The sequence below is a fragment of the Myotis daubentonii genome, chromosome 3, assembly GCF_963259705.1.
Source record: "Myotis daubentonii chromosome 3, mMyoDau2.1, whole genome shotgun sequence".
Classification (NCBI taxonomy): domain Eukaryota; kingdom Metazoa; phylum Chordata; class Mammalia; order Chiroptera; family Vespertilionidae; genus Myotis; species Myotis daubentonii.
The window spans coordinates 128,655,060-128,674,430 of record NC_081842.1 but is presented as its reverse complement, the minus strand read 5'-3'; the positions used below and the strand labels follow the sequence as shown (position 1 = coordinate 128,674,430).

Genomic DNA, 19,371 nt, shown 5'->3' with positions numbered 1-19,371 from the left:
CATATTGGGTTTTTATTATAAGATTGTCCCCTTCCCAAGAGTTGGAACCTCTTTTCTTTCTCTTCCTCAAGCCTTTGCCCAAGTCATCATCTTATTCTTGGAATCCCCAGCTCAGCCTGGGGACTGCAGTTTCCTGGCAGCAACTTTGCAGCTGTTCTTAATGAACCCCCTTTTTAGAGCAAATAGAGGCCAACCTGGAACAATATTGAGCCCTAGCAAAGGAGTTGGCCAGTGGACATGTACTCACATCCTTATGGACCCAGTCTTGGATTACATTCTTCCCGCCAATCATCATGCATGAGTCATAGTGTATGATCCGCATATGGAAAATGGCAGGGAGAGACATTCATTAAACTTTAATGAGCACGCATCTCTTTTTCCATGCTATCACAATATTTTGATGAAAAAAAAGTATATTTTATTAAAATCAGACATAGAATTTTTCTCTGCCTTCCCATGTGTTGATGGTTGTAAGAAGCTTTAAGTCAGAAAAAGACTCAGGCATTTTGGTTTTTAATGAACATCTATTTTTAGGGAAGGATGGAAGCAATGACGGGAATTCAGCTCCAGGCTGCAGACTGGTTTGTCTGGAATCTGTGGTGTGTGATGTGGGAACAGCATTCTGGTGGGGCTCTCCCACTGTCAGTCAGCAGTGAAGGTCTCACATTTTTTCTGCTCTCACCCAAGCCAGCTAGGACAAGAACACCAGGAGCCCCTTTTGTAGAGACACAGTAACCGATAATACTTAGAGATGGCTCAGTCAGGCCACCTGGGGTCACAGTCCTACCTGCTTTGGGCTAATTACTCAATCACCTCAGAAGTAAAATGGGTACAATAATAGTACTGACCTCACTGGGTTTTGGGGAGGGAGCAAAGAAATCCTATATAATAAAGAGGTGATATGCAAATTGACAGTCACACCCTTGCACAAGATGGCTGCCCCCATGTGGTCACAAGATGGCCATGCCCATGTCATCACAAGATGGCCACCCCCATGTCATCATAAGTCAGCTGCCCCCATGTGGTCACAAGATGACCATCCCCATGTCATCACAAGATGGCCACCACAAGATGGCCAGCAGCGGAGGGCAGTTAGGGGCAACCAGGCCAGCAGGGGAGGGCAGTTAGGGGTGACCAGGCCAGCAGGGGAGGGCAGTTAGGGGCAACCAGGCTGGAAGGGGAAGGTAGTTGGGGGCGACTAGGCTGGCAGGGGAGCAGTTAGACATCGATCAGCTGGCAGGGGAGTGATTAGGGGGTTATCAGACTGGTAGGCAGAAGCGGTTAGGGCAGCCGTGGGCAAACTACGGCCCGCGGGCTGGATTCGGCCCGTTTGAAATGAATAAAACTAAAAAAAAAAAAAAAAGACCGTACCCTTTTATGTAATGATGTTTACTTTGAATTTATATTAGTTCACACAAACACTCCATCCATGCTTTTGTTCCAGCCCTCCAGTCCAGTTTAAGAACCCATTGTGGCCCTCGAGTCAAAAAGTTTGCCCACCCCTGGGTTAGGGGCAATCAGGCAGGCAGACAGGCGAGCAGTTGGGAGCCAGCAGTCCCGGATTGTGAGAGGGATGTCCGACTGCCGGTTTAAACCGGCAGTCGGACATCCCCTGACGGGTCCCAGATTGGAGAGGGTGCAGGCTGGGCTGAGGGACACCCATCCCCCAGTGCACAAATTTTGTGCACCGGGCCTCTAGTAATTCACATAAAGAGCTTTGCATGGTACTATGATCATAGTAAGTACTCAATGAAGACCAACATCTATTAGCTTTTACCACACACATTTTTCTTCTTCTCCTCTTTTTCTTTCTCTTCCTCTCTCCTCTTTCTCCCCTTCTCTTCTCCTTCTCCTTCTCCTTCTCCTTCTCCTTCTCCTTCTCCTTCTCCTTCTCCTTCTCCTTCTCCTTATTCTTATTCTTATTCTTATTCTTATTCTTATTCTCATTCTCATTCTCATTCTCATTCTCATTCTCATTCTTTTTTTAAAAAAATATATTTTATTGATTTTTTACAGAGAGGAAGGGAGAGAGATAGTCAGAAACATCAATGAGAGAGAAACATCGATCAGCTGTCTCCTGCACATCTCCTACTGGGGATGTGCCTGCAACCCAGGTACATGCCCTTGACCGGAATCGAACCTGGGACCTTTCAGTCCGCAAGCCGACGCTCTATCCACTGAGCCAAACTGGTTTCGGCTCATTCTCATTCTTATTCTTAATCTTATTCTTCTTCCCCTCCTCCTCTTTCTTATTCTCCTCCTATTACTTCTCTCTCTCTCATCTCTCTCTCTCATACACACACACACACACACACACACACACACACACACACACACCCTTTCTCTCTGAACTTCAGTGTCCCCTTTTGCAAAATAATTAAGCCACTAATATTTATAATACTATTTATTGTAATTATAATCTATACTAATAAAAGGGTATTATGCAAGTTGGTCAGGACGCCCTCACATAATGACCAAACAGCAGGCTGCGTGGAGCGACAAGGCTGGCAGGGGAGTTAGTGAGGGATAACCAAACAACTGAACAAGCAGGCTGCATGGGGCGACCAGACCAGCAGGGGGGGTAGTGAGGGACAACAAAATGATTGAGCAGCAGGCTGCGTGAGGCAACCAGGCAGGCAGGGGGGTGGCAGTTGGGGGCAATCAGGCCAGCAGGGGGGACAGTTGGGGTGGGGTGTGATCAGGCTGGTGGGGAGGGGCAGTGAGGGGCAACCACGCTGGTGGGGGGGGGCAGTTGGGGGTGACCAGGCCTTCAGGAGGGGAAGTTAGGAGCAATCAGGCAGGCAGGCAGGTGAGCAGTTAGGAACCAGCAGTCCTGGATTGTGAGAGGGATGTCTGACTGCCAGTTTAGGCCTGGGGATCGGGCCTAAACCAGCAGTTGGGCATCCCCCAAGGGGTCCTGAATTGGAGAGGGTGCAAACTGGGCTGAGGCAACCGCCCCCGCTCGTGCTATAATTTCGTGCACTGGACCTCTAGTTACATATAAAAGACAAAGTTTCTGTGGGTTAACATCTGTAATGTTTGTGAGAATGCTTAGCCCATGCCAAGACCCATCTATGCCTGGAAATCCCACAATCACGCCCTGAGAACTGCTCAGAGCAGCATGTGGCCCTCTAGCCTAAAGTGAAGGTAACACTCACCTGGTGGCACTGAATCTGACTGCTGGGTGTCAAGAGTGTGCGATGCTCCCTATGGAACCCTCATGTGTGGGAAGCCAGTCTTTGAAGAGCCTGTAGCAAGGCTGGGCGAGAGAGCAGAGGACCTCCATTCAGGATCTGGGAAATAAACTCTTCTGAGTGCCATTCTAAAACCGCTCAGGTGCCAAGACCTTGGTAGTATTATCCTGTAAAACAAGGCCTGCATGATTTGCAGAACATCTCTAAACCCCTGTAGAACTCATCTTCTCATATGTGTTAGGAGTAATGCTGCTAAGAGAAAATATAACCCTTTCTATGTATATAATTTTTAAAATTACAATCGTGAACACACAGGTGCTCCAAAAATTTTAAAAATTTTTAAGCACTTAAAGTAAGAACAATTGGCTGTTTCCAAGACTTTTAAACATGAGTTTTAATGTGCTTCACTTCCCTAGGGCCCCCACAAGTGTAGTTGTTGGCCTAGAGTGGCACTAATAAGATTGTAACATGCATTTACCCCTTACTTATTTGTTTAGTTGACTAAAAGAAATTTCTAGTGTTTATTAATCTTTTAGTTTAGTCTGTCACTCATTTATTCATTAATTTCTTGAATTCACTCAACAAATAGTTATTTGGTGCTCCCTCTGTAGAGAATTGTAGAAAATGCTTTTAAAAAATTATCAGAGAAAACTCGGCATTAAGAACATTTTTATTGACTTTTTCTTTGAAAGATTGCTGGTGATGGCATTCAGCAGTGCCCACCCTTGGTCAGCAGCAGGAGCACAGCTGCACTGTTCTCTCAGGGGCTGACCACCCCTGCCACCAGCCTATGGGGTTCCTCCTGCATGGACAGTGTCTACAGGGCCTACAGAAGTTGGCAGTTCATACAAATCCACAAGCAGAATGTCTGCTCCACCAGCTCTGACTGGCCAGGCCTCTGTGCTCTGGACTTGCTGCAATGAGGATAACTAACGCAGGTCACACGAGCTATGTCCCTGCCAACCCTCTCCAGGGTGCTGGGACCTACCTCTAGGTGGGCTCCACTCCAGGTTTGTGCAGACTGGGGGATGGAGTGGCTGTGAGGGCACTAAATCCAGCCCACTCACCACTCACTAAGCCATGCAGAGAGTTGCACCCACCCCAAAAAAAGGGGTGCCCTTGTCTAACTTGTGCAGCCACACCCCAGTGCTGGCTCCACGTCCTGCTCTCTTCTGATTGACACACTATTTGGCTTTTTAACAACTGTTCAATGTTGTGTTCTAACGGGAGCCCAGAGGTTAGGTGTGGAATCCTCCTCATGCCCTGGAAGCCCCCACTTTCACCAGAGCATAGCAAGGCTGGGCTGCTTGCTGTGGTGGGTGCCTGGGCCCTGCTCCTACAATATCCCAACTCATATATCTTTATCCCACAGAAAAGGTTAAACTTGGGGAAACCATTTGAGATGTAATAAGTGCTTCCAAAATGCTTGAGGGCCAGTGGGTAAATTGTAATTAACTACAGTTTTGTGCTGTTCTGTGAAAACCTGAATATTTGAAACTTTCCATCAAGACAGAAAATGAAAAGACAGACCAGGTTCTAACCCTGAACCCTGAACCATTTCCCCCCATGTCTCCAACCAAGCACTTTTCTCCCTTCCCACCTTCCCATGTTCTCCCTGAATGTCACGTGTCCCAGGACACACACCTCTGCCCTGCCGGTCCCATGGCCCTGCAGTGGGAGGCGGGGGCAGGTGCCCCAGGGTTGGACTCCTCCCCTTCTCTTTAGAAAGTGTTGGTGGAAGCTCCCAGCTTGGCGGTTCTCCTCCCCACACCTAAGAACCGAATCCACCTCATTTCCACAGGGGAACTCGGGGATGAAGAGGTCCTCATGTTACCCTGCAAGAGTGTCTTCCTTTAGGCCTCAGCAGCATTTAGATGGGTAAATGCTAGCTTGTTTCAGATGCTCTGCCCGATCCTTTCACATTAAATCCCCCGGTAACCACCTAAGAAACCAGGCCCAGAGAGCTCAAGCCACTTGGCCCAAGGACACTCCGTGGCAGCCCCCATCCTCCTCCCCATCTTCAGGCCTGAGTCCAGCAGGTTTCCCCCCCACTCCCCCCTGGATGGTCACTGTGTTCTCAGCCACTGTGGTTGTGCCCCTCAGTGCTGTCCTACACCGTTTCCGGAGAAAATCAAACACAATTGTCTGAGCTCCCATAATGAGGTGCTCTGAGCAGATAAAGCCTTGTGGTCTGGGACTGTCCCAGGCAGGGCACCCCAGTCATGGCTTTCCATACTCAAGTGCTGACTCTCCACCCACTGATGGCCATTTGTCACAGAGGAGCAGACAGTGGGGGTGCTCCATCAGCCAGGAGGACACACCCTATGCCATGGTCGCGGGAGCCCTGCCGCCAGAGTGTGCACATCTCCATCTCCCTCCGAAGTCCAGCTGCAGAACAGCCTGTACTTGAGAATGGAAATGAGTACCTGCTAACCAGGTGCCTAAAACATAATTAGCTCTATGCTTATCTGGTTTGCTATTTTTCAATCTTAGTAAAAGACACACATAAAATAAAACATCAAGAATAATGACTCCCATCTACCTTATCATAGAATCCCACTATGTTTAGGCTACTGGTTATTTTTTTAAATGATTATCTCCATCTTTACCCTTAGTAGAAAATCCTGTTATCATCAAGTAATGTAATATATCAAGGCCCCAAGGCTATCTTGCCACATTTCACTCTGGCATAGAAATCTAATTCTCTCCCCATAAAGTCGAAAAGACAAAGTTGGGTAGTATATATGTTTTCAAATTTAGTTCAGGGTCAAGTTATAAAATCATTGTGCTCAACTGATAGTTTAGTGATAGTATAAGGTAATACAGTCAATGATTCCTCAATGGGTTTCAGAGAATAATGAGCCTATTTCCAGCAAAGAAAAAGTCACCATTTTTGCTTCTCTGCTGTGAAAGATCACAGTGTATGTGGTGTTTAAAGATGAATGTTTTGGAGTCAGAAAGACCTAGATTTATAGCTGGGTTCTACCAACTTACCATCTCTGTAACTTGGGCATTCTGTCTATTGTCTAAGTTTCAGTTTCACATCAGCGAGATGTGTAATGATCATGTCTACTCCCAAGCTGTAGGGCAGTAGGAAGGACTAACCAAGATAATACAAATAAAATGATGAGAAGAATCCCTGCATTACTAAGTGAACAGCATAAAATGTAAGTTATCATTAATATTGTCGTTACTAATCAGAGTAAGTTAGGGGTGTGGTTAAGCAATGACTGGGGCACTAGACTGTTTGCATTTAGGTCTCCCTTCCCCTACTTACTGTCTGTGTGAACTTGAACAAATAACTTGTCTTCTCTGTGTCCCAGTTTCCTCATCTGTGCAATGAAGACTCATAGCATCTACTCCACACAGTTGTAAGGATTAAACAAGTTAACAGCATTGTTCTATGGGACTTTCTATGATTATGGGAATATTCTAAATCTGTACTGTCCTATGTGATAGCCACTAGCCACATATAGTTACTGAGTACTTGAAATGTGGCTAGTGCAGCCGTGGGAAAACTACGGCCCGCGGGCCGGATCCGGCCCTTTTGAAATGAATAAAACTATTGAAATAAAAGACCGTACTCTTTTATGTAATGATGTTTACTTTGAATTTATATTAGTTCACACAAACACTCCATCCATGCTTTTGTTCCGGCCCTCCGGTCCAGTTTAAGAACCCATTGTGGCCCTCGAGTCAGAAAGTTTGCCCACCCCTGGGCTAGTGCAACTGAGGAGCTGAATTTTTAATTTAATTCACTTAATTTAAATGTAAATAGCCACACGTGGCTAGTGGCTACCATTTGGACAATGCAGACTAAGAACATTGCCCGACTGTCTTAACCCATTAGCACTTCAACAAATGCCAGCATAAGTGTGTTAGCCAGTAGCGGCCGGTGCTGATGAGCATAGGTTACACACAGGCACCTGCTTCTCCCTGCAGTGACTGTGATGAATTGAATGTCAGCAAAAAATTTTAACAAGGATGGGGTCGAGGATAGGTAACCAGGCATAACTCCAAGTTTCCCACTCCCAGACATCTGCGTGTCAAGGTCCTGATTAGACCCTTGTAACTGTAAATCAAGGATGTTTGTAGTTTCTGTGAATAAAAGCTTGCCGAGCACCAAGCTCGGGGCTGCTGCAGGAGGAGAAAGCCTATGGCAGTCACTGGCCAGTTCAATAAATCCTCGTTTGCTGTTTAAGACCTAATTGGGGTCAGTGGTCTTATTCTCATGAATGTTAGTCCACAGCATGACCACAGGCTGAGGAGGAGAAGAAAGTTCATGATTGAAAGCACTGGAAGTAAGGGGTGTGGGGTGAACTCCTAGATCATATGGATCACATTGCCAACTAAATTCATTCTTTCTCAAACTTTTTCCTTCAACCCCACTTCAGTTTTGAATATAGTTATGTATATTGTAAAGCATATACTACATGGAAGAGATCTTGTGATTTCCTAAAAGGTAATTTCTTCCCAAAAGTGTGTGTGTGTGTGTGTATGTGTGTCAATAACTTTCTTGTTTACCAAAGAATCAGTTGTCATTATCATGGAATAGCATGAAAGGTAAGAACTAAGTATGATAATATTGGTGAATGATGTTTAAAGTGGAAAAGCATTTTTTGTCAATTTTTCAAAACAGAGATATTTTACTTATTTTTTATTTTTATTTTTTTTTATTGCTTAAAGTATTACAAAGGGTATTACATATGTCTCCTTTTTTCCCCCTGCCCTTGACAATCCCCTGGCCTCCCCTACCCCCCAGTGTCTTTTGTCCATTGGTTATGCTTATATGCATGCATATAAGTCCTTCGGTTGATCTCTTACCGCCCCCCTTCTGCCCCCCTACCCTCCCCAGCCTTCCCGCTGCAGTTTGACAGTCTAAAACAGAGATATTTTAAATGGAAAAATTTAAAGAATCAGGGCCATCAAACCTGGAAAATAATTTAATAACACCGAGTATACATATGCTTTATCCTTTTCTCTGGTTCAAGTAATAGCTACCCTTCTCTAAGATGAATACACATAAAAGTGTCTTCTTGATCTACCTCTCTGGATTGCTAAATGCTCCCTTTACTTGAGGTTTTATGAGAGCAAGGAAATCAGAAACATAATTATGCTGATATGAAAATTATTTTTACAGCATTAAAGAAAAGCAGTGCAGATTCCCTAAAAAAAATTAGATTTGAACAGACATTTTCAGCCACAGTGGTCATCATTCGCAGCATTTCATAGATACCAGAGCATGGCACACCATTCAAATAAACACTCAACATGAAAATACTGTGCCTATGTTCCATTTTCCTCAACAGAATGAGGGGAAATATCCCCACTTAAATTCCTAAGCAGAAAATAGTGATGTTAAATTTTGGGCAGGCTTTTACATTTGGTTTGGTTTGAGTTTTAAGGCTTATTATCATCGCAGTAGTTAGGCGAAGGAAGTTTAAATTTGGGTATAAGACACAGATGTCAGGAAAGTGACACTGAGTCTTTGACAATTGCAAAAGAAGCATTCCTCAACCTGGAAGGGCCCTCTTTTTTCATCTTCCTACCCCTTCCAAGCCCCTTCTCCATCCTAGGACCAGGAAAGGCTGGGCAGTATTTATATACTTCAGCTGCATCTAATTATAGAGATAATCTCTGGAAGCAACCTGATTAGACATGACATGAAATTACCTAGAAGACTTAATATTTTAAGCATATTCATATCTAAAGCCTACCCATGAAGGCCAAAAAACACAGGCCAACTTTTCAAATACCTGATTTCCCCCGTCACTGTCATCAGTGACCAGGAAAGATGCACATGGCTTTCCACAGCCGGATCTTCCCGTGGTGCTCACCTCCCAGTGTGGAGGTGGTTCTCATCCTGGAGCCCCTGAGCCCCCAAGGGCCATGCAGTGATCACAGGGGTCTATCCAAATGAACCCCCTAAAACTACGTGCAGTTGTGCGTGTCTCATATTTGTCACTGTATAAATCTGTGTGGAGGAAGAATCAGTAGATATTTTCAGATGTTTTAAGGGGCTTGTGCTCAGACTTATACAAGTATACAGGAGGCAGATGGCTCCAAAATATCCACCCCCCCAAATTAAAATGATCAGAGCAAATAATGTTACTAGTAGTGTCTCTGAAGGAGCCCTACTTTCTTGAATTTAGATAGTTTTTGTAGATGTTATCTTTAGTTTGTATTTTTTTATGCAAAAAATTTTTTTTCAACTTAAAGTAGACAAGCTCTACCGCCTGAGGTGCTAATGTAATTGTTTGGGGAGGGCCTAGACCTCTATAATTTTAAAGTTTTCCAGTGATTCCATTGAGTGTGCCAGGCTGGGGACCACGTACTAAAGTGCTACTCACACTGCCTGGCTCACAAGCCATGCTCGGTGGTGACAGCTGCTGTGGTCACCATCATGGTCACCGTCTGCTCCACCCCTGATTCTTGTGAGCCTGCTCTCCACCCAGCCCACCCCGGGAGATGGGGATCCGATTGTAATAAATATGGATGGGGAATCAGCTACAATTTTCATTTTTCTTACACATTTAAAAAATCCCATAGATACAGGTTTAGTCACAAACTGTATGTTCTAGATTAAAGCCATAAAGTTCTATTCTTGACTATAGAGTCTTTTTCTCCGGGCAGTGTATTTCCCCTTTCATTAGGAAGTGTCATTTCCACATGACATTTTCTATATGACACACACTGCTTAAAGAAATAAGGTATAATAATGATTGGGTTGTTGTATAGGAAAATCAAATAACCACTAAATTCCTTTTTTAAGCAGTCAGCCTAATTGAACAATATTTACTGGGCATTGGCTAGATATTGGAGTGAAAAGTAGGCTAGAATATAAGGTGAATAAGACAAACTCCCCCAGCCTGGCTGGTGTTGCTCAGTGGTTGAGTGTCAACCCATGAACCAAGAGGTCGCTAGTTCAATTCACGGTCTGGGCACATGCCCAGGTTGTAGGCTCGATTCCCAGTAAGGGGTGTGCAGGAGATAGCTGATTGATGATGTTTCTCTCTCATAGAAGTTTCTATCTCTCTGTCATTCTCCCTTCCTCTCTCTCAATAAAAACATTAAAAAAAAACTCCCCCAAGCTTTGCCACTTCAAAAAGCAGAAGCTACAATGCATTAGCCTTTACCATGTGTCATGATGCTTTATATGTACTATGTAATCCTACCCTTTTATTGCAATGAAGGACTTTTATTATTATCTTGTTCCCAAATAACTTAGTGCTTTACAGTTTCATCCACAGGATACACAGTCCCTAAGCAAACAAGCTAATGCTATAGGCACCTGGACATGTTCCAGCACATTGTATTGGTGTTGGGAAAGCATGTAGTTCTGGGTGTGTGGCACAGTGCGGCACAGAGTAAACACAACTACTGGTAATAGCATTCCCTTAGATCACCCCATAGAAGTGTCAGTCAGTTCAGAGCCAAGGAAACAGTCTCAGAGAGGATGAGGAAGTCACAAGACCCCACTCTTAGGAAGTGTTGAAGTTGGCATTGAACTCTGGCATCTCCTGCCCAACACCTGATCCTGCTGAGATATGGATAAACTCACCCACAATTAGCTTCACCCTCTCCTGACTCAGATGTTGTAGCTGCAAATGAAGTCTCTTCTGACTATTTTAGTGTCTAGCTTCCTCTCTTCAAGTTCACCAGTGAGGACTCCCTCTTTGAACATAGTTCTTTATAGTGTTTCTAATAGTGAGAAGGCACCGGCTCCCTGGAGCATTTTTTTCCTCTTGAACTCAGGAATTCCCCAAGTCCTGGCAAGAAACCTGAGCCCTATCCAGAAGCAGAGTTCATCTGGCCACCCTCACCACGAAATCTGTTACTACACCAAATGCATTTCCACCGCCTGCTGACAAAGAGCAGCCAGTAGCCAGGCTATTAACCTGAGTTCTAATGAGGGTGGTTTTTATAATGAGGAAAAGAGTGTGGTTCTAATTAGTAATTTTCCATCTTTTTCTCGGTAGGTATCTCCCAGTCAAAGCAATAAGCTATCTGCATCTCACTGGTTCCTTCCCTTGCCAAAAAATAATCCTACTGCAAAACAGAAGCAAAAGTGAAGGTGTTTGAGGACACAGGAGAGCAGGGAGAGGTTTTATGTGCTGCTGATGAGCTGTGTTCTCCCCCCAACTCCTCTCTTAGGTCCGTGGCGCTCAGATGGTTGGTTCTGACATGGTTGTGACAGTTGAGTTCACCAATCCCTTAAAGGAATCACTGAAAAACGTTTGGATACGCCTGGAAGGTCCTGGAGTGATAAAACCGATGAGGAAGATGTTCCGGTATGTGCTGAAGGGTTGTGGGAAGGTGACGTGGGGCTGTGGGACATTTAGTTCTCCGTCTCTTTTCCAAACTTACACCTAATTCCCAATGAAAATGTCTCAGAAGCTGCCACTTCCTTACTGGCATTTCTGTGGGGCGTGAAGTAAAAATAGGGCTGGTTTGATCAAACTTCCATCACTTAATTCCTAAAACCGTCCAAATGAGGTGGGTACAAGTATTATCTTCCTTCGGGAGGAGAGGAATTTGAGGCTTTGAGAGGTCAACTGATTTATCCAGAGGTGCACAGTTTATAAGAGTGACACCAAGATTCAGACTCTGCTGATTCCAGAACCAAGTGTCCAGCATTTTGTGCCTTACCACTTCCTCATGTATCAATTCTACTAATGTGTCAAATATGTTACTAATAGCATATATGTCAAATCTGCTATTCCTTAAGTGTTCCTTTTCTTGGATTATTTCTTCCCAACTCCACCTCCCAGACTTCACCAGCCCAAGCACTCAGGAGAATAAAGGTGAGTCTGAAGAGTTCTAGACTTTGTTTCCTAGTCAGGGAACCAATGACTACCCCAGGCCCGTAATATTAGAAATGAAAGTCTGCTTCATTCCAACCTAGCACCATCAGATTGTGCCAGACAGTTCTCAGCTTCTTTGGCTTCCACTGACAAATACCGTCACCCACAAAACAGACCAGAATGCTCAGCTAGCACTAATTGTTAAAAAAACAATTGTACCTTTTGATCCTACCAATGGTCTGAATTCTGTCATCTGGAGCTATACACAAAATAAGGCCCATCTCTCTCCCATCTGATTACTTGCACATGTTTGCAAACAGCTGTCACATCTTCCTTAAGTCTTCTCTATACCTGCCCTGACTTTATTCCTCTCGCCTCTAATATGGTTTTAGCTCCCTCCCTCTCCCACATCCTCAATTTTGTCAGTATTCCTCTTAGAGTGTGACACCCAGAATAGATCCCAATCTCTGAGGTTTATTACTTTCATTTCTACCACAAATAAGTCCCTGTCGGCATCAATCAATCTAGCAAATTTCCTGTGGGGTGACCTTCTAAGGTATAGAAAGGGAGGTGGAGGGCTTTGGAAACTGCCTGATGACCAGAATAGTTGGAGATTGTCCCAATGTCCTTTATAGAAACAACCCTGTTTTGTAATCTGTGGGGCAACTACAAGGCCTCCTTCACCCCTTCTGGGGCACCTTTAAAAACCAATTTGCCCACTAAGGGCTCCCTGCATTTCTTTCAAATTACAGTGCTCACAGCTTCTGCACACCAGAAGAGATGCCTGATGCTGGTGGATGCAATAAACAGCAGAGAAAATAACTGGAGTGCTTAAAAAAATGCAAGCACAAAACATAACAACCTTCCTGTGCTAATAGGAAAGTTGCAGGAGGAAAAAAGAATTAAATTAGAAATACAACCCTAGCTTGAGGGAGAGGTCAGCAATAATAGCCCTGCTTTGTCAGAAACCATAGTCTCACTCACTCGTTCTCGCACCTTCCAACCTGAATCATATGCAAGAATCGCTTGGCAAAGTGAAACGTTTCTTCTTCAGCACAACCCCCTGCTGAATTCAATTTTTGCTTCTCAATCAGTAACCCCACAAGCCTCATCTGAGGCTACTTTTGCACCTTTACTCCTGCTACCTTTATAACTTGGCTGTGCCAAGAATCCCACCTTGATCGAAAGCCAGTGCATGAAAGAAACAATCTGTGTGTTAGAAGAAAGAGTAATGCTCACACAGTACAATGACCCACTACTTCGGAGGTATAAGGCTCAAAATAGGTGCATTGATTATTGTTAATATCTGACCTTGGGGTGGGTAAAGTAGAGTGAATAGGAAAGGATGAAAGAGGTTAGTCCTTACATGGGCATTAGGCAAATGTCCCACCTATACTCTGCCTTAAGGTACTATTACTAGTTACTTCAATATATTGATCTATGGCAGGTAGGTAACAGACAGGACGCCAGTTCCTCCGTCTCTCATGGGAATTCAGATCCAGGGGTGGATCTCTCCAAAGTCAGGCAGCTTTATATTTCAGAAACTGTCAAAAATTGTAATATATACATATATAATCTAGTGTAGGCTTGGGACTTTGGGGAGAGCACTGCTTTATCCATTTCCTCCTGACTCCAGCACATACCTTCACAACCAAGAACTGAGCCTGCGATGCCCACAGCCATATTGCCAGATAGTTAGAAACACTCCAGAGTGCCCTCTGCTGCCAAGATCTGGTCTAAGCGTGGCAGGTCTATATAAGGACTTGGGCTCTTGAAAAGGGCAATTCTGTAGAAGCAGAATCCTTCACAAGGCTGAGTTCCTTTCTAGGCCACATTGGAATAGTAAAGGGAGTCACCACCCTGAGGTCCACCCACACCCCTGCAGGGGTCCTAGAAGGTAGGGTGTGTCTTGCTCAAAACAGTGGGTCTGGAAAGTAGGAGCTGGTGAGCTGGGAATTGAACTAGGAACAAGGAAGGCAGTGGGTGCCGTGTCATATTCCTTGATCAGGATATAAGCTAACTCTGCTCTGAGAAGGTTTACCTTCCTGCTCTTCCCCCACCTCTTCTCACAGAATCTCAGCTTTCAAGTTTCTGCACTTGATATTCCCAGGACATAAAATAATTCATCTTCCAGATTCATTTTTCTCTTTTAAAAATGATCAGGTTCAGGGAGTTATTTCATGAGAAAAGTTCCCTGACTTTGTGATATTGTTTTAAATGTTGAGTTTTTCAAGTAGGACGGAAGCTGAGGGCTAGACCCATGGAGGACAAAGCATAGAGAGTTGCAGTTTATTGTAATAATAATCCCATTTGCCCGCGTGTGTTCAAGATGATAAATGGCCAGCATATCCCGATGGCTCAGCACATTACCAAGAACCATTTATCACCACGTCCATCCGCAGGCAAATAAGATTATTCCAGTATTACTCCACTCACCAAGGTGGGGAAAGGATTTAGTTCTCTCTTTCTGCATCTATTTGTCTGTAGGCAAATGCATACTTAGACATGCATGTGTGTCTTCATGTAGCATCTTTGTGTGATGCTCAGATGTGATAAGTGTACACATGTACATGCATGAGATACAGGTGTGAATATCATCATGTGGGCAAGTTTATGAGTGAGCACAAATAATGTGAAGTTCAGAGACTACGGTTTCGGTCTGAGGGAGCTACCTGCATTACATGGCTGCAGGCCAGGTCCCTGAGCAAGATGACTATTTCACAAAGTGTTTCTGATTGATCACTTGGGGAAACCAGAGAAGGGAAAATGAATGGATTGGGGTAAAAATAGCACAATTTATTGAGAAATATATATCTCAAAACTATATTCTTATTGAACTAATCACTGCAAATTAAGGATGGATAACTTTTTTTCCACATACAGGCAGGAGGAATCTACTGTCCTAAATTATTTTGCAGATCGTCCAGGCAGAGAAAACAGCAGCCACAAAAGTGACTGTGATAATAATAAAAATAACACCACATACCTAACACTTGGCACTTCCCATGCCGTGCCATAGTTCTAAGCACAGTACAAATATAAACTCTTCACACCCTGTTCAATATCCCATAGTATCCACCTTCTACAGGCGAGGAAACCCACAGTTAGGTCAGTGATTTTTAAATCTTGAATCATAAAATCAATTTACTGAGTTTGAAAACTACATATATAGGTTATATGTGTGTCCTTTTCACATAGTTTGGCTTTTCTTTAACTGATTTAAAGAATTTATATAGTCGCATTTATAGAGAAAAAAATTATAAAAAGTGTTAACAAATACCAAATTAATGGAGACATTTAGACTATCAGTGTAAAGTCAGTGCCTAGAGCAGCCCGAGAGGTTCCCAAGGCCTCGGCGCCTTTCTCAGTTCACTGGCCACAGATATGACAGAGACAGGGACTTCTTATTTACTAACTGGATTTCTAGGACTTGGGCCTCTTTCCTTTTTTGTCCCAGAGGACACACCCACAGCCAGTTGAAGTATATATTGTTATAGTGACATTTGAGAAAATCTTTGGTTCCAATTTTACATGGCATAGGTCAAGCACAGGTATGTGGCCCATGTTTCTCCCTTCACTCTGGCTCTGTCTAAAGTGATTTAGTGTGGGTCCAACCCCGAGAGCAAATGGGAGCTCATGTGGCTGAGGCCCTTGGACCACTCCACACTTCACGGTTCTTCCTTGCCACACCTCCAACCACCCTGAGTCCAAAGCTACAGTGTTACCCCCAGATCCTTTGGTCCCCCAGGTCCCTCCACGGTGTAACAAAGATTCCCTCCTCCAGTCCCTGGCCAATCTATCTATGGATCTATCCACAGAATTCCTCTGCACAATGCATTTCTCATTTCTGAACACAAGTGCCCTTGTTGTGTCCCCCAGTGTGTCTTTCTTTTTCCATCATCCCTGACCATCGGGCTCTGTGGCCATGTAAACTTCCATATGTCCCTTCGGATCTCGGTTTCCTCATCGGTAGAATGAGACCATTGAACTAAGTGATTTCTAACTGCTTTCCAACCCTCACATGCTGAGCCTCAGTACCCCCTGGAAATAATCAGATCCCTTACCCCTCTTATCAATTCAGTTCCCTGATGCTCTCCCAGAAAAGCACTGGCCCAGGGCCCCATGCAAAGCCACCCAGTATGTGCCCTCCCTGAGAGTCAGAGAGCAAAGACCAAGAATCCGCCATGAACAGCACTTACCTGAGAAATCAAGCTTGTGGAAAAGCAAGCACAGTGATCAAAAAGTCATCTTCTTATAGGGTATAGTATGAAATACACTATACAGTAGTAGAAAGAGCATGGATTTGGAAATCAGATAAACCTGGGTTCAAATCTCATCTCTGCCCAGTAACAGCTCTGTGGTCTTATAAAAGTTGCTCTGCTTGTTTAATCTTCCATTTTTCTTAACTTTAAAATGTGTCAAATAGTATCTAGCTCAACCATCATACATATAAAACCTGCTGTAATCTCCTCCTGAAGCTGACATGGGTGATATATGTGATATGCCCCAGAGAAGCTTAAAACCTCCTAACCCCGATTGACCTGTTACGCACCGCAGTGGGCTTGGCCATGAAGCTTAGGAAGGCCTCAGAGCATGGGCTGCAGAGCAAGAGGAGAATACCAAGACCATCAAAGGCTAGGCTCTCTATCAACAGGCAATCGATGAGGAGCAGAAAAGTGCATGGGCAGAGGACCCAGTTGGGTGGTTGAAACAGGATTACGAATTACAGAGCATGCAGATACTCCAAGTCATTTGGCAGCAGGCAGGGTTATGATCTTGGGCCAGGGAAGAGGTCTATCCCAAGGAGGCTGGTGAGAACTAATCAGAGTGTTGGCACCTCAGCAAAGGCGTCCAAGGGATTCAGATAGGAGTTGAGTCCCAGATGGGGACTAGAGTGTCAAAAAATGAGCCAAGGCAGTTCAGTCACATTGGTGAGGCCACTATGGAGGCTTGGGAACAAGTTAGAGTTCAGTTAACTCATGGGTGGTAGGGCTCAGCCCAGCTCCACCATACACTGCGTGGACCACATATACTGAGAGACATGCTGATGCATCCACGAGGAAAAAAACCATGGCCCAAGGGACTGTCACTGGCAGGCTCTGGCAGAGCTTCCTCCTTTGGGTTGTAACTAGCGGAACCAGCCGGTCTTCTAGCCGCCATCAACTGAGAGAAGAGAGCAGGGCTTCTCACTGCCTCCTGATCAAGGTGGGAAACTGGATCTGCCTCTGCGGGAAGTAAAACCTTTCCTCTCTTTTCATCCTTCCAGTGAAATCCGGCCCAACTCCACCGTGCAATGGGAAGAAGTGTGTCGGCCTTGGGTCTCCGGCCTTCGGAAGCTGATGGCCAGCATGACCAGCGACTCCCTGAGACATGTGTATGGCGAGCTGGATTTGCAGATTCAAAGACAACGTACTGTGTAAATGCACAGGAGGCTGAGATGGACCCAGGCACTTGGCCTCTTCTAGTCTTGGCTGAGGAACTCCTACTGCAAAAATAGTTAGCTCTTGCTTTAACTTAGTTGTGAAGACCCAGGCAGGACTGGACAGGGTGCCAGAGCGGGGATGCTGTGTATTTCAAAGATAGACTTGCCCAAACTCAGGCTATTCATAGTGGGAGCTAGTTTTTCATCGCTCTACCTTCCAAAGGATTCTGAGGATTAGCTTTAATTAAGCCCTAATTAAACTCTCATATCTCATAAGAGTAAAAGTCATCATTTATCATCACAAATGGCTGCAGCTTCAAATATCAGAGGACTTCCCTTAGCAAGGGGATTTGCTAAATACCTGGTCTCATGTAAAACAAGATTTCTGGTCCCCCATTCTTACTTTTATAAGGGTGATATACTCCCCCAAATGGAGGGAAGCACATGATTCAGTCCTAAAATTCTATTTCCCTTTCTTAGAAGAAGGTTCTGCCCTCCGTGTCAGAATATTTTTCCCATGGATTGAGTACAACATCATTTGTCTTCTTGGCAAAGCTCAGGAAAGGTCTTTTATCTTGCACCTGCAGCAAAGTAACTGCCTGCCAAATTTCACAGATTTGCCTTGTGAGAAGATGTGGCCCCCTATTAACAAATTGCATTTGTGAGAAACTTAATCACCTAAGAGGAACTAAGAAAGCAGGTGCAATGCTCAGATCTATTAAATAATGCAGTTTTATGGTGCATTTTATAGATGGTGTCACACCATGGCCTGATTAGCAGGAACCAATAGCCCTTACTTTAACCCTTTCTGGGCTGCAGTACAGGCGTACCTCAAACCACCACAATGAAGCAGAGTATCCTAATAAAGTGAGTTGTAGTTGTTTTGCTGGTGAAGGGTCTTGCCTTCAATTTGTAAAAATTGCAAGGATGCCTGTACTAGAAATTAATGAGTCTAACTAAAGGAATCAGGAATTAGACTCTTTAATTAGTAATCATACTTCACCTGTCTCTCTGGGATCATTTTGCATAATGACACATTTTAGAGACAGAATATGCCCAACAATTTGGAGAAGCAGGAAGATTTAGTGACCAAACCTGTGGGAGGATGGGCAGCCACTAATTCTCTCTTGTCCTTCACATCACCCATGTTCAGACCTCAGGTCATCGCTCAGATGCTGAGAGGTAATATGGACTCTGCCTTGCAAGCAGCTAGTAGTACTGCAGACCCTATAACAGAGGATGCTGACATCATTTGTATTGTGCTCCGAGGTATTTATTTGCAAAGCTGATGCATGGTCAGAATTACCCCACTGATATTTCTAGGGTGTGATTTAGGTCAGTAGATGGTGATTCTTAACAAACAAACAAAAAAGAGCAGAAGAAACCTGAGGGAGAGGCCAGAATGGGATTCTTAGTCTATATAACCACATTTCTAAGTCTTTGAGAATGTTTATGAGCTTTTAGCACCAGGAGTCCATGAAGGTAGCTAGTCCCCTATGGGAACATCATACTAACTTTACTAAGTAATCTCCCAGCATTTGCCAAGCCTTCCAATATCCAATTTTAAAGTTAAAGGCATTCTGTGAGACTGTCAAGCTGACTTAATGTAGTATATTCTTATTAACTAGACTGTAATCAAAGCTTAAAATAAAGTTAACCTGATTGTGTTTGCATCTGCACAAAAGCGAATGCTTTGAATTTTCAGTATAACATACTACTACTCAATTGCTCAATAAATCACCCTTCATTAGTAGGTCACCCACCTGGACAAGAAGAAAAGCATTTCTCCTTTCAAAAAATTGACCATAGTTGGTATTGATGTCAAAGTAAGTTCTCCTTGCTGCTTTCTCTACATTTTAGCCACATTCACTGGAGGAAGAGGTTTACATATTTAGTTCAAAAACCAGCTTCTAGAAACTTTCTCATGAATGATCTCATTAATCATTTGGGT

General features: G+C 44.1%; 1 protein-coding gene across 1 annotated transcript in view; it reads left to right on the top strand.

Moving 5' to 3' along the window:
- The window catches only part of F13A1 (coagulation factor XIII A chain), a 188,791-nt gene extending 169,687 nt beyond the window's left edge, over positions 1-19,104 (top strand). The window contains exons 14-15 of the mRNA XM_059688531.1: positions 11,349-11,485; positions 17,265-19,104. Of these exons, the coding sequence (XP_059544514.1) occupies positions 11,349-11,485; positions 17,265-17,418 (291 nt within the window). The 3' untranslated portion in view covers positions 17,419-19,104. The remainder of the gene's footprint in view (positions 1-11,348; positions 11,486-17,264) is intronic.
- The last annotated feature ends 267 nt before the right edge of the window (positions 19,105-19,371 follow it).